Source organism: Rousettus aegyptiacus, unplaced genomic scaffold (assembly GCF_014176215.1).
Source record: "Rousettus aegyptiacus isolate mRouAeg1 unplaced genomic scaffold, mRouAeg1.p scaffold_m13_p_8, whole genome shotgun sequence".
Taxonomy (NCBI): domain Eukaryota; kingdom Metazoa; phylum Chordata; class Mammalia; order Chiroptera; family Pteropodidae; genus Rousettus; species Rousettus aegyptiacus.
Genome location: NW_023416311.1, coordinates 23,698,001 through 23,714,041, shown reverse-complemented (window position 1 = coordinate 23,714,041; position 16,041 = coordinate 23,698,001). Strand labels below are relative to the sequence as shown.

The window sequence follows — 16,041 nt, the reverse complement described above, 5'->3', positions numbered from 1 at the left end:
AGGGGAAAAGCAGTTGAAAGAGATTTATGATGGAATCAGTGGCAAATGCTTTTTCAGGCCTTCTTTTTGCCTGTCTCTAAAAATGGTTTACATGGTGGTCTTTTTAATGTTGGATGTATCATGAATTCAGAGCATTGCTCTCTTCCCAGGCCAAACTCTTCTGAAGTTGTCCATCTTCTCACTGCATGTGAGGATATGAAATGCATTTCTCTCTTTCTTTTTAGGGCAACTTTCTCTCATTCATACTTCTTGTAAATTACAGAAGGCAGATTTGAGAGAAAATGATGGAAATTTATATGGTGTTATTATTCCAAAGAGAAAATTGTACTTTATTTGAATTATTTCACAGGTTAGATGAAAAAGAGAGAGAGAGAGAGAGAGAGAGAGAGAGAGAGAGAGAGAGAGAGAGAGAGAAAGAAATGTGGAAAGATTGAGTCCCAAACCACAACATGTCTTGGAGAGCCCTCAGACACATCCCAGGCTTCTGCATTCAGTTCCACTCAAGTGTTATGATGGTATAAGCTCTAGGGCTGTGCAGATTTGCATTGAGTCCTGGTGCTGTCTTCAGACTATGTGACTAGTTCATAGTAATAAAATAACTAACCCTAATATAGTCCAGAAATTATATTAGCTTATTTATTTCTAATAATTGCTTTGTAAGTTAGGTGCCATAATTAGCCCCCCATTTTATAGAAATGAGAAAACGGAGACTTTCACAAGGTATTGTGGTCATTAAAATAGATGTTATAAATAAAACATACAGCACATCATTTGATACACTGAAAGACTTTCAGTAACCACAGTTTTGAGGATATATGTAGAATAGATCCCACCATTAATCTTCAGTGTCAAATATAATCATCTTTTATAATGACCGACTGTTTCTTGTCATAATGAGTGAGACCATGAATGAATTAGTCAGGAATTGGAATTCCTCACTTACTTATTTATTGTCTACTTTATGCTAGAAAACATCTCGGGCACTTTCCTTAGATTTCATTAAACCTTCTAACTCTATTCCTATATCCCAGGGGTAGAAATGGAGGTTTAAACATGCTGGGAGATTTGCTTAAAGTCACAAAGTCACAAAGAAGCAATACCAGTCCTTAAATCCAGATCTAACTGCCACCAGAGCATCTACTTTTATCAGATTAGATTGAACCAAGACACAGAGGAGGAAATAGGAAATGAATAGACTATGGACAGCAGTTAAGTGCTGTGGTTTTCTTGGAGTGAAATTTCTATTGTGAGAAATAATCTAAGAAACTGATAGGATCTCTGTGAATGAAGGAGTCTGAAGTAAGAAACTTTAACCCTAACTTCAAAGCAGCCCCAGCTTTTAGGGTGGGTTGCAGAGTCCCTTTCTTCAGCAGGCTGGATTGCATTCTTTTCCCTTGAGGAACTGAGAAATATTTGGGACTACCCATAGCTCTTAATGGTGTTGTAAGGTTCAATAACTACTGAGAAAAGTGGTTTCCGTGGTGTAAATCAGTATGCAGACCAGGAAATGAAAGAATTGCAGGGTCGTATCAAGCCTCAGCATCTTGTTTCCAACCTAGCTCTTCCCCCTCTTAACAAAGTAGCTGCCATATTGGATTACTATTGAAATCACTGGAGCTTGCTGGCCATCAGGGCAGAACCGATGCCATTTGTGGAATGAACTATACTAGCATTATGACAGTGGGTGGACAGAGAAAAAAATGAAAAGTCCCTATCCATACCACCATCCAAAGTGTTGTTTAATCCACAGGCTTAATTTTTGCCCCTAAACTGATTTCTCTACCAACCCATTTGGCTCATGTACATACCCTCCCAACCTCACACAGCAGGCCTGGCCTTTATCATTTCAGGTCCTGCAGAGATCTCCTCTCTCAACTGATATCAGTTCTAATAGCCATCATGTATATCGAGTCCTCTACTGATGAGTGTATATGCTGTTGCTAGTTTGTTTAGCCATTGGTTAGCTTTCGTAGGCTGTGATGGTGAGTTCACTTTTATGCATGTAATTTGCTGAGCTTGTGGTGGCATCAGTAAATCCTCCCCGAGTGAGGAAGAGTTGATTTTCTTACATCAAGATGACATTTTCCAGCCCCCTTTCCTCATGTGACCAAGGGCCAATGTCACACTTTATGCTTCTTTGTGAAAGAAGAGAAGGAAATTGTTTAAAGTGTGTAATTTGCAGACAGTTTTTGAGATACATGCCCATGAGGATATATAGGCCTGTGTTGGGAAAGGGCAGAATGTGGTATGCACTTAGAAACTCAAAACATGGAGTTAATTATACAACTCTTACAGATAAATTAAAACGCTGCTGCTTAAAAATGAGAGAACATTTTCAGAAGGGACTCTCAATTCTGTCAGCAAATCTCTGTGGTGTATGTTTTTATATGGCAGTCATTTTCTCAAATCAGACATCCCTATTGCCTATTAGGTAAACACAGAAAGCATAGATTGTGAGTTAAAAGTATTGACAGCATTTCAAGTGCTATCAGAGAACATTTAATTCAGTTTAATTTTGTGATAAATCTCATGTTTAATCCTCTGGTTACTCTGTAATCATGTCTCTATTGATCTTTTCTGAATGACTGCCTGCAGTTTAATAAACTTTGCCATTAACCCAGAGCTTCTAAAGGGAGAGATTGATTCCATTATCAAATCTGATAGACCCAATAAGTACCTAAACATCACTAAATCTATCTATAGGTATACAGACATGCCTGTGACTTGTTCAAGAAACTGGGTAAAAAGCTGAAGATCTCTGCATGACATAATTACCTCAGAATTAGCTTCTGATTCCCTTATGGAAACTGACACTGCCTTTCATCTTTCAAATCAATGTAGTAGCCAATGGAAAGGACAGTCTCTTTTCCTCCCTCAACTCTAATTGCAGGGTCAAATTGCTCTTGGTACTTATTTGTTCTTTGTCTCAGGTCAGTGGGTGCATCTTAAGCACTTTACTGTGTTCTGTGTTAACCTGCAAAATGGTTCATTTTATTTTCATACATTGAGCGAAAGGAAGGAAAATCCTCTTGGATAAATCCTGAAATAGAGGACCAGGGGTGACAGGAAAGAGAAGGGAGTATGCAGAGTCATAGGATGGAGCTGTGTGAAGAAGCTCCAAGATTTAGAAAACTTTCTGTGAATCCCATATTAGTGTCTCATTTAGTGATAGAGTATTTGCAATATGCACTAAACAGGAATTTCTGCTGCTTGAACCTGTAGGTATTTATAGCTGCTGTCATTATTCATTAATATGTATTGAGCCACATAGGCAGAACATGTGGAATTCAGGGTCTGGAGCGTTTGTATAGCCTCTTATTTTTTTAAGGCCAGAAAAGTGTCTGCCACTTCTCACCTCTGAAATAAAATGGTAAAGGTTTTCAGTTTTAGAGAAAAGCCGAAGCTTTTATTTCTGTCTAGGTTTTTATTTCCAATTTAAATCCTTCAGAAAAGAGTTCAGATGTTTGACATACGAGGCATGGCTTTTCTCTAATTATGCTTTGGAGGGGAAATGGAGGTGAATAAAGGATTTTATAATGAGATAATACTAAACTATAATTAAAATTTTTTTCCCAACAAAGGATCATAATCCTGACACTTACAAATAAGGCTATAATGACCTGGCGTTAGGGAGGAAGAGCAGAATTAGAGCCATGGGGCTACAGGTGTATATTAATTGCTGATTGACTTTGGGAAGTCACTTGTTTGTCAAGCCTCAGTTTCCTCATTTAGGAAATGAAAATGATGGCACTGGCTCTATAGTTATTAGGAAATCAAATGAGATAATGATTTAAAAAGTTACTGTAAACTCTCAACACTAAGTTACTATACAAATATTAGTGGTTATGAATGGTCTAACCCTTCAATAAATATGTCTAGTTATCAAAGCCAAACCAAGTTAGGGCGAAAGAACTTGAAGGATGCTTACATATGAGAAGTCTCACAGAGATATCTAAAGGTCTGGAAATTCTTATCTGGAAGAAAACTACTGAATCAGTGAACTCTAAGCTACAGTTGTTGAGCATTTTGTATGTGCTAAATAGTTGAAAGGTTGAAGGAACTGAAGAGATCATCCCATGAGGACCTTGAATTTATAACTATTGATCCTAAATTTATAACTATTGAAATAGATTGGTCTCTGTCTTTGAGAAGCCAATTAAAATTAGCTTGAGAAGAGACGTAACAATTATTTATGGAGTACAAGGAGATGTTTGCACATGAACATGCTAGTTCTCTGCATCACTGCTTTGTAAATAAAGGTATGCCTTCTTGTCTCCAATGGGAAGTTGACTACAGTTTCTGGAAAATTGGGAGAAAATTATAGAATTATTACTAAAGTAATAATTATTTCATAGATCTCTAGAAACCTATCTGTACCACTTGAAAAACAGGAGCTGTAAAGGGACTGTCTCTTGTCTATATACCCTTCCCAATATGCTGTATAAAACTGTATTAAGATTCAGAGCCACATATGGTGAATTTTGACAGAAGTTGCTTTTCCTGTCACTGAATAGTCCTAAACATTAAATTACCTTTCATAAAATTATTTTCTGTTGGCTGAGTGGATAGAATGTGCCTTCGTTCTGTGTGTGTTGGTGGGGGGAAGGGGAGAAGAGAGAAAAGAGAGAGAGAGAGAGAGAGAGAGAGAGAGAGAGAGAGAGAGAGAGAGAGAGAGAGAGAGAGAGGAGAGAGAGAGAGAAAGAAAGAAAGAGTGGTATTTTTGTCTTCCCAGATGGGCTTTTCCAAGAAGTGGTCTCTCCCAGCCCTTCTGCTTCTATGACAGCACAGTCAGCCCTAACTAAAGTCAGTCATTAAGGTATTCTCTGCTGCCCATTAATGCAGGTTTGATTTCTTAATAACCAGAGCTAGAAGTACCTATTAGTGGTCTTCCCTTTTGCCTCCCTTTGTAAGATTCTGAAATCACATAAGGATTTTCATCCCTCCCTTCTGGGGAAGATTAAGGGAAAGAATGAAGATCAGAACTGGTATAGCATGGCAGAGAAGAATGGGGAGGACTCTTCCATGACTCAGAATTCCAATCTTTATCTTCTGTGGTTAATTTAATTTCACTCTATTAGAAAAGTGAAATGAATGGATGCACTGTATCTTTTCTCAAGTAAATTAAAGATTCCCTTAGAGCCAGATATCCATATTATATGTTAGATTCCTGGTGCATACATCATTTTTTTTAGTTTTATCCTTAGTGGTAATGCAAGCCCAGAGGAGGCTGTCATTCACAAATGAAAGCTGGAATATCTATCTCTTCCAGGACTTCTCCAGGACAGGGAAGTAACTATTCAACACATACCACTTAACAGTACCTACAACAGTATCAGTAAGCTATTTGCTGAATACTTCTAGAGATAATGGTCATTTAAAACGAAGGTGTGATAGTGTGTGGGAAGAGAAGTTGGGAACATTTTAAGGGAAGAAAAGCAGTCTGTGCCTTATTACTAATTTGGATCAAATATCTGGTTATGAAGAAGTTTTCAAATACTGGCCAATCAGTGTTCTTGTCTAGAACATCTGGATGATAGTATCAGCTACTCTTGATTTTTCTGTGAATAGGGAGGTATTAAAACCCAGTAAATGGTACTTTGGCCTTGATGTCAAGCCATGAAAAATGATAGCAAGACCTGACATTTTCTAAATTAGTCTCCATGATTATTTTATCTTCTCTTGGACTTAATAAAGTGAATTATGGTTTCTCCTGAAGCATCTGTTCTCCCCATCTTTTGTGTCTAGGTGAATAGTAATGGTTCACCAGGATGAGTGGGGGGCTGTAATTAGATACACTTGAGAGTTTTTGGGTGGAAATCCAAGAAAGGAAGAGAGAGAGAGTAATATGATTCATAATGTGGTGGAATGACTTCTAGAGTGAGGAAAACATGGCATTCTCATTTCTCCATTTGTTCAAAACCAGCTTACTGTGTGCCTCATGCAGTGTTCTCTGCTTTGAATTCAGAGATGATGAAGAAGTCATAGCCACCATCACTGTGAAGCTAAACCTGTGTATAACAGGGAAGATCTAATTACTAATTATTTTGCTACAATGTAATAAGTACCTTAATTAACTCTTTTCCCGGCTTTTGTGTGGAATACCTAGTCAATAAAGAATAATGGCCAATTAAAAGGGGATATCATTAGAATTACACATCTTCTCAAGTGTATGTGTGACTTTAGTGGATTAGATTTGAGTGGATGAAAAGCAATAGACATTTTTACACTCTGCTTGCCTCTCGTGAAGTAGAAAACTACTTCTGCCCTCTGAAAGGCCTGAGAATTGCATGGTGCTCACTTTCTCTCTTGGCTATCATTGTGCTCTCCTCTTGTGTGGATCTCTCTCCCTTTTTCGTCTCACTCTTTGTGTACGTTACTGCCCTTAAGCCCTTGCTGATGAGATTTTCTGCCTCAGTCATGCTGTGCTCAGCTTTCAGAATGTTGCTGTTCTGGAGGAGTTAATTTTTTTAAGGTTTCCTTCTCGTCATGCTATATTTCTCAGATCATCTGGAAGGACTGTAATCCAATTTTAGGAATCCTTCAGGGCTAAGGGCCTAAACTGTTTTAAGCAGTAGCATCTGGTTGCTAGGGACTCAACCACTTTGAGTGTGTTAAAGTCTAAGGGCAGCCAGCTCTCGATTATCTATGGGAATGGGAGACTGCTGGGGTGCGTTTAGTTCACAGAGTGCAGAAGTCTCATTTACGCTGATAGTTTTGATCTCATCTTATAAGGGAATTTAGGAGATCTTCTCAGTGGCCAATTTTGTGTCCCCTTTTTTCCGCTCCTCACCCCTGACAATTGGCACCACAACTTTGACAGATATTCTTACGTACAGAATTTGTCTGTACTTGACCTTTCCCCCTCTCCTCCTTCCCTCTCTTTCTCTCCTTTTTTATTCTCTCCATTTTAATTCCCTTATATGTATCAGGTATTATGTATATTTTAATTTTATAATTTTAAGCTTCCTCAAGTTTTTACATTTATGAACTATAAATAATTGTTTTCTTTCTTTGCTTTTTGATTCAAGTGTTCGTGAGAGAGTATGTGACCTAACAATAACCAGGTTATTTGAAAGAAAGATAGGAAATCTTTGTAAAAGGTTAACTGAGAATTGACTTTTAGAAGTGAGGAAAATAAGGCACCAATGTGAACTCCTCATTGCCGCTGGAAATGGCATGATGACCGGACACTGCTCCTCAGTGTGACCAAGACATTAGTGTTCATAGCTGAGTTGTTTCCAGTGGAAAATTTATGGCTACAGTAGAGGCTAAAACCAGTCCTTCCAGAATGTGGTCATACATTCATTTCAGGAATCTGAAAGATAAGTTTCTTTTGATGGACCCCGAATGTAATCTTGTTATTGGTAATGATGATATGCCAGTTGTACATGATGGTAAGAGTTGCCATTTTAAAAAAAAATAGCTCTGTTGATGCATAATTTGACATATCAGTGAACTGCATAAATTAAAAGTGTAAAATTTGATCCGTTTTGATATGTGTATACACCTATGAAACCATTGCCACAATCAAAAAAATGAACATGTCCATCATCCCAAAAGATTCCTCATATCTCTCTATAATCTCCTTTTCCCTGTCTCACCCCGGGAACCACTAATCTGCTTTTTGTTATGATTGATTATTTTATATTTTCTAGAACTTTATATAAATTGAATTATACGGAATATATTATTTTTGTATGATTTCTTTTACTTTTATTTATTCGTGTTACATTGCGTATCAATTTGGTCATTCCTTTTTCTTGCTGAGTAATACTCTGTTGAATGCTTATTTCACAGGTTATTCATCTGTTGGTGTACATTTGAATTCTTCCCAGTTTTAGGCCATAATAAATAAAACTGACATGAACATTCAAATTTTATGTGGATGTGTGCTTTTGTTTCTTTGAGGAACTATGTAGCAGTAGAATGGATGGATCATATGGTAGGTGCACTTAGAACTTTTAAAGCAATGGCCGTACTTTTTAAAAGTGGCTGTACCATTTTACATTCCTACAAGTAGTGTATGAAAGTTCCTCCAGATCCGTGTCCACACTGTGGGTGATCATTCTTTTTCATTTTAGCGATATCTCATTGTGGTTTAATTTACGTTTCCCAAATCACTGTTGGTGTTAAGCATCTTTTCATGTGTTTATTTGCCATCCATATGTTCTTCTTAGTTAAAAGTCTGTTTAAATCTTTTGCGTATTTAAAAAATTGTTTTTTAATGTAGTTTTGAGAATTTTAAAAATATATTCTAGATACAAAACTTTTATCAGATATACACTTTGCAAACATTTTTTTTTTCAATTCCATGGCTTCTCTTCATTTTCATAAGTGTCTTTTGAAGAGAAGTTTTAATTTTTAATAAAGTGTAATTTATCAATTTGTGCTTTTATGGATCGTACATTTGATATCACATCTAAGAACCCAAGGTTACAAAACTTTTCTCCTATCTTTTTCTTCTACTGGTTTTGTAGTTTTGGTTTTACAATTAGGTTTATAATATAATTTGAGGTTTGTTTTTTTGAAATTAGATTGAAATGTGGATAAATTAAATTTCTTTTTCATATGAATATTTACTTGTTTCATCAACAATTATTAAAAAGATTATTATTTCTCCACAGAATTGCTTTTGCACTTTTGCTAAAAACCACTTCTTATGTATGTGGATCTGTTTCTAGATTCTGTATTTTGTTGCAATGATCTTTTCTGCTGTCTTGATGCCAACACAGGGCTGCCTGAGTAAGCAGCCGATTTCAGGGATCCTTCCTCAGGTATTTCTAACAGGTGGCAAAGTGAGTGGCACATTGTAGGTGTTTTGATTTTTGTTTTTAAAAGATGTGAACATGAGGAATTATCTTTTGAATGTCATATTGGTTATTTTGTTTGGAAATTTCTGTAGTCTCTTCTACTTTATAAAAAGTTTAGGTTTTGAAAGGTGGTTTTTAAATTTGTTCAAAAATCCAAGTGGGTGACCAATGTGAATATAGCCATACAGAGTTAAGTTTCATTTCTTTGCTAATTTTTCACTTCTTATTATCACTGTAAAGCCTTTCACTTCTTTTGCACTTAAGAGAAATGATGGAATCAATGTTTGTAGAACCATTCTAAAGCAAGTAAAAATGCAATAAACCAACAAAGGACTTGACAGATGAAAATGACAGCACACAGCCATTAATGTCTTTTGATAGTGACAGGCAAAGCACTTTTGTTTCCCCTCCCCTGGCTTCTTTGTTATTTTCTTCCTAGTCCCTAAGATCAAATAACTAACAGAACAGATTCTGTTTGAATTGCACCCCTCTTTCACAATATATGTACACGTGGGCGCATGCAGGCACACATACCACAGATACTCTGTAAGTGATGGGCTGCCCTCAGATTATTTTGGTAGGAAAATCAGATGGAGACTCTAAAACCTGTTTCATGCAAGACGGGCAAATTGTGCCCTCATTTCATATTGTCTCTGGCTTCATCTGTAATCAGCAAATGGAGCCCTGCAGCTCACGTTGAGTTTCATCTGCAATTTGTTGCTCTCCCCTAGTTTGCACAACACTGAACCATCTCATTTTGAGATTCAGGAGTGGCAGAGGAAACCTTTGGTGGAAGATTGTAATTTGAGAGAAGGGAAAGTCAAGAGCAAGATCATCTATTTTGAAGACGGCTGAGTGTTGAAGGAAATTGCTTTGGTTAGTCTGTCTCTGAGCCTCTCAGCATATGCGCTGCTGTGACCCTGCCCTCCATCACCAGTGACCTAAAAATCACATAATTTCAACTGTTCACGAAACCTATTCCCATCTGTTGTACATGGCTTGTGCACTTACCCTGTCTATTGCCAGCAAATATGTCTAAATCTTTTTACCTCACAGCCATCCTTCTATTGGCTGGCTGGCTTTCTTGCTTTCTTTCTTGCTACTTCTGTGATTGTTAAATGAATACCTTAAAGCATTTTTCCAAATCTCTTTCTTATCCTTGTGCCCTCCTCTCCTTTTCCTCACACTGCTTGTTTGAGAAATGCTTCCCTTCTCAAATATGGGGCATAGTCTTCTTATTTTCAAAAAGCACCGTAGATAATTCTGGTGGATGTTAATTTTCTTTCAGAATCACTAGCCTGGGCCTTGGATAATCATCATTCATTGATCCTAAAAAGTTATTTTATAAACCATACAATTTTCCTTCTTATGTTGTAGCAGTGTTTTATAGACTGCTGATGTTTCTTTAAGGAAATGCTCAAATTAGTTATTAATAGTTTATTGGTGCTGGGTTAGTGGATGTATATATACACACAAACACATATGTAATCATATGCACAACCCTTTAGAATATTATGTATCTTTAATCCTTATTGCTTACAGTGGATAGTTTTTGTCATTTTCCCTTCAAGACAGCCACTGAAAAGTAAAATGACTATTTTACTGTTTATATACTAAGCAATCCGTAAATGTTTATACAGAGAATGAACAAACAGTGGCCTGGTTTATTTAGAAATTGTACTGAAGGGTCTATATAGTAATTTATAAATTATACCTTTAAAAGTAATCTCTAGTCTTTGCAAATATAAACATCTTACATAATAAAAAACTTTTAAAACAGTTTATTTCTTCTTTACCTCTAAAGCCACCACCTCTACACACACTTTGATCCTGTCTCTCTTCCCCTCTTTTCCCCACACACCCTCCAGAGTTGAAAATTTCAATATTAATTGGTGCTAAGATGATTGTACTGCTGCTGCTAAGACTTCAGCAAGTCTCTTACAAGCTAATGTCACGGCATGGGGTCCATTTACTCTGTGTAGCTATTCTGCAGTGCAGTGAGAATGCCTTGATTAATATGCTACATGAAAATAAAATGGATGTGGAAAAAAATTATACCATACTCTCATAAATATTAATTCACATTTGTATGGAATTGCACATAATTTTCAATATACTTTGGAGCACCTTCAGTATGAAAGATTTGGTCTCCGAAGAGAACAGCATAATTTTTTTAAAAGCACAGTTGATACATTATTAAATGTCATTTGTTTATTAATCCAGTACTCTGCATGCATATGATGCAGGGCAGTAGGTGGGTTGGGTTGTATGACAAAGAAAGGATTTTATTTTTTTACCATATTGGGGAGTTTATATATTATTTTTAGAAGTAGTGCAATTTAATCATATTATGTAGAAGCAGTCTATGACGAACTCACCTGGCTGCTTCTGGTAGCATTGCCATTATACCTGAGTGTCTTTTCATGATAGCTGACTATCATGATTACATATGAGGCTAAGCACTGAATAGTTGAACTGAGCAGACATCTGACATAGCTGACTGTGGTAGTGGACACTAGACAAAGGATTAAATATAGCAGACTTTATTAAACATTTACCATGTGTTAAGCATAGTGCATAAGGTTCTGAGACTGGAATCAATGGCCATATGCACTTTGATCTCAGCTTGTCCCCTAAACTTCTCACCATATCCTTATTGCTTCAGGAGAGCTACCTTTCTGGTGGCAGAGGGTAAATCATCTTCGGAGATAGCAGCTAGAAGTTAGACCAGAGGCACTCATTTGCATTATAAGATTATTATCTTTGATATCTTTTTGCTCCAAGAATGACAAGGCCTTTTTCCTTTTCTGGGGCTTCCTCCTATTTTCTGTGATCCTTCTTGTGTGCCAGCAGTGCCTGCTAGGTTTCTTGGTTTCCTGCTTCAAGTATCTTTTCTAGTTTGCTTCACTCTGTGTTAGAGATGGCTCGGGATATTATTAAGTCACTATTACGGTTTGTAGGATTGTATACTTTAACTAGTTGTCTTACTTATTTATCTAGCAGGTGTGTGTGTATGTGTGTGTATTTCTTCCTTCTCGTGAGAGAAGAGGGAGGGGAGGGAGGGAGGGAGGGGAGGGATGGACGGGAGGGAGGGAGGGAGGGAGGGGGGGGAGGGCGGGCGGGAGGGAGGGAGGGTAGGGAGAGGGAGGTGAAGGATGGAAGGAAGGAAGGCAGTAAGTTACGAATGACTTAATGAATTAAGTAATTAAGGACTACTCACGCCACATAAATCCACTCCTACCTCCCCTCCATACCCGCCCCTCCCTTCCTTCCCTTCCCTCCCTTCTCTTCCTCCCTTCCTCCCTTCTCTTCCTCCCTTCCTCCCTTCCTTCCGTCTATCTATCTACCTCACCTATTATTTGCCCAATTATATATGAAGCTCTGAGGTTACTGAGAGGAATGATACGTAAGTCCCTGCCCTCATTCTCTCAAGGTTTCATGTTACTAACTGCCTCAGGGACTTTGTACAAGCTGTTTTCTCTGCTTAGACTTTCAAATCTAGGTCAGAAGGCAGTCATCTCTTCAGCCACAGCTCCCTCCCCTGGACTAGACCATTTCCCCCAGTTTTTAGCACCCTTGGCTTTTCCTTAAAAGCAGTTAGTTCAGTTCACAATTATACATTTGTGTGATTTGATTAACAAATGTCCCCTAATTCTAAGCAACATGAGGTGGGGATTTGTTTTACCCCACACAGTTTTCTGAGCACTGTAGGACAGTGCTAAGTTTTTATTTGGCATATTCTGGGTACACGAAAAATATTTGTTGAATGAATGAAGGCCTGAGGACATTACCTTTGCATTATAGAAAGGTCTCCTTGAGCAAGTAGTTCTTTTAAGAGTCCTTGAAATAGAAAAGGGAGAGTTGTTAAAGGGAGGGCTTTTGAGGCCAAAGCAAACAGACATAAAAGTTCAAGGTCTCAAACTAATGGCCTTGGCTGATTTGGGGAAAGACATCGAGGAGTACCGTGTATGTCAAGTGGGGAGTGTTGGGATATTAGGAAGCAGTAGAAATAGATAATAGCCTCAAGAATACTGGCTATAAAAGAGAAGAAAGAGTAGTATGTTGAAAAGAAGAAATGAGTAAAGGGAAATTTTTGTTCTGGTTTTATATTATTTTAAATTGTATTTAGGACCATAGACACTGAGAAATTATGTGGGGGTGAGTGAGTTTCCATGAAGGAGCATTTTCAGTGAAAGGAGGGTCACATCCACTCATTTACATGATTGAATGCCAGATCCTTTTAATTTTAGTGCTTATTGTGTACCACAATTCTCAGGGGTCAAAGGATATTCACATGTTTGGAATCAGGTCATATCTGAGCCATTTTGCACATGGGCTCAGTTGCAGTGACTTATTCCAAGTCTTATAATGAATAATGTCAGTGTCAGGGCTCAAACCTAAGTATTTTGGGATCTCAGTATGTCCTGAGCTGCCTGCAGGTCCATAACTCCAGCAGGTTGTGGCCTGAAATGCTTGCCTGTAGTTTCTATAGATGCTGCTTCCTATTCCAGTACATTCATTACTGTTCTCCTACGATTTTCCCCCACCCCCAACCTCACACAGGAATAAATGAAAAGTTGCTTTTGATCTTGGTGATAATATTGTTACATTTTGCAAAGAAGATGGGAATTAAGGATGCTCAGAGGAGCTTGTGGTAAAAATATAATGCATTAAGGAAACGTTTTAATCGTGCAAATTGACAATTTCTTTCTTGCTGGCTCTCATCCACCTGGCCCTGGTACTTTTAGTCTTGTACTGCATTTTTGAATTGTGCATGCACTTAGTACTCTTTTTCCGAAACATTATTGATGTTCAATATTGAGAAGTGAATGTATTGAGCCTCCTTGGGGAATATTGTGTGCTGGACCCAGCACAAAATCAGATGGAAAGCCACTGTCCCAGGCAGCAGTGAAATAATTTTTAATGGACAAATACTTTGTGCTTAGTTGAGTTTTTCGCTCAACAAGAGTAAAAAGGATCTGTTTGTGGTAGCATTAGGGTTTCAGAAAAATTGAGGGCCATGTTTCTTACTGTTAGGTATTCTTATATCCCACATTCCTGCCCTATTCTCTCCTCCCTTTTAGAAACCCCATTTAGCCTGTATTTTGATCGTGGCTCTAGATAGCTAAGTAACCACCACTTCCCTTTTGTTCTCTTCTTTTCTATAGAAAGATGTAGCACTTAAGCCTCAGGAACGTGTGGAGAAACGCCAGACTCCTCTGACCAAGAAGAAACGAGAAGCACTTACCAACGGCTTGTCTTTTCACTCCAAGAAGAGCCGACTCAGCCACCCACACCACTACAGCTCAGATCGAGAAAATGACCGCAATCTCTGCCAGCACCTCGGAAAGAGAAAGAAAATGCCAAAGGGACTCAGACAGGTGAGGAAGTTTGGGTTTGTTCTCTTCTGTGGCTGTACAATCCCTTCTTCAGGTGCCTGTTCCTCTGTGGTTCTTCCTAACAGGTAGAAAGCTTTGTGCTTGCTTCTAAAAGAGTATACCAAACCGAGCTCATTGTTTTTATTATGATTTGAAACTTCAGCAATGTACCATTTTAGTCAGTTGTGTTCTGTGTAACAAAGCTCGCTGCTGCTGCTACTGGAGTTTAGGGCAGGCTGACTCAAGTCTTGATGAGAGTCCAGGTAGACTTGATGGTAGGGGAGATATTCTCATAAATAGGACACACGGAACAGGCAGATTTGATCATATACACTGTGTATTTAAAAATTCCAAGGTGCTAAACATGGTTATCTACATGTGAGCAGTGCCTTACACAAGATTTATGTCTTCCAGGGAAGCTCAAATATTGTGGCATGTGGGAATGCAGCGGTGAAGAAATGAATTTGCCTTTAAGTTTTTTAGTTGTTCTCCATAGCCCATAATTCATGACTATCTTTGTGATCTGCTGATTGTATGAAAGTCTGGTAGTGGGGCTTACTGGTCTGTTAATAATTAGGTTTCAATGATCCACAAGAAAATATAGCTGTTGGCATTTGAGGAGCCTTTCTGCCTGTGGAAATCCCCACATGAGATGGATTAATAATGAGAAACAAAGCTGCTTATAGCAGTTTTTCTACACAAATCCAGAGGCTTTAGTGCATGCTCAGCTACCTGTGTTTTGTTTGTTTTTGGAGGGACTTCTGGGTGGGGTTAACTATCATTTGAAGGAGGCAGAGCAGGTGCTCTAATTAGAAGCTGAACAGGTAATTTCTAGTTTGTAGATGTTTCTGCAGAAGGAGAATACCTGGGATTATACAAAGCAGTGTTTCCTAAACGTTGCAGATCATTAGAGTCATATCATGAGTTAAACACACATTCCTAGCCCTTCCCTAGGACCTAATGAACCAGATTCTGTAGTGGGCAAGGCACAGATATTTATAGTCTTAGAAATTTCCTGTTTGATAATGGTCAGGCCACTTTCTTATAAAACATCAAGAGTATATTTTTGGTAATGATTTTTAGTTAAAAGATTGGAAGGGCCAAAAGCCTCAATAAGATATAGTGGACAGTTTTGGGCCAGAATTCAACCTGCCGGGTCATAAAGGATATACTCCTGAGATGACATCTAGAGTGATGGGTTTTAGCATAGGCTCAGAGGGTCTCAAGGGAGTGTCCCCAAATGTGACTCTCAGGGCAGTTTTTCTAAAGATACATTTGTGTCCTAAAATAAAATGCCAGATCGAAGTTACAATAGTAATTATTAACATTTATCTAATGTGTTCATGTTATAGTCATTCAATGAGGGAGTTTGTAGTATAATCAATAATTCTCATAACAACCCCAGGTAATGCATATTATGGTTACTTTACAGAAGGAGAAACTGGAGTTCCAAGAGATAAAGTGACTTTTTCTCAGGTCACTTAGCAGGGAGGAAGAGAACTAGGGTTTAGATCCAGATTTCTCTGGATTGCTCTGTTATCCCTGTATGTTCTGCCTCTTGATTGGGATAAGAATTGGGCATGAAGAAAAAGAGAACTCCAAGTCATTAGATATAGGGCATCTATAAGTATTTCTAGAAACTACATGAGTAGTTTGGTCAAAGGAAGTGATTTTGGTCATAGAAATGGCCTATAGAGGCACAAGAAGAAATAGGATGAAATGCCAAGTTTAGAGAGTAGAGAAAGAGCTGGGAATTTTGGAAGAAATCACATTTGGGTGAAGGTTTATTTTTATTAAAAAAATTTTTTTTCCAGACAGAGAGTGGGATGAAGGAGGAAGGGCTGGGTCCCTCC

General features: G+C 38.0%; 1 protein-coding gene across 5 annotated transcripts in view; it reads left to right on the top strand.

The window, feature by feature from the left end:
- The window catches only part of AUTS2 (activator of transcription and developmental regulator AUTS2), a 1,066,702-nt gene that overhangs the window by 250,386 nt on the left and 800,275 nt on the right, over positions 1–16,041 (top strand). For 4 of the 5 annotated variants that reach the window (XM_036225385.1, XM_036225386.1, XM_036225384.1 and 1 more), the window contains exon 2: positions 13,979–14,191. In XM_036225385.1, the coding sequence (XP_036081278.1) occupies positions 13,979–14,191 (213 nt within the window). Of the gene's footprint in view, positions 1–8,628; positions 9,687–13,978; positions 14,192–16,041 lie in introns of those variants that run through there. The other variant, XM_036225389.1, reaches the window with a different exon arrangement.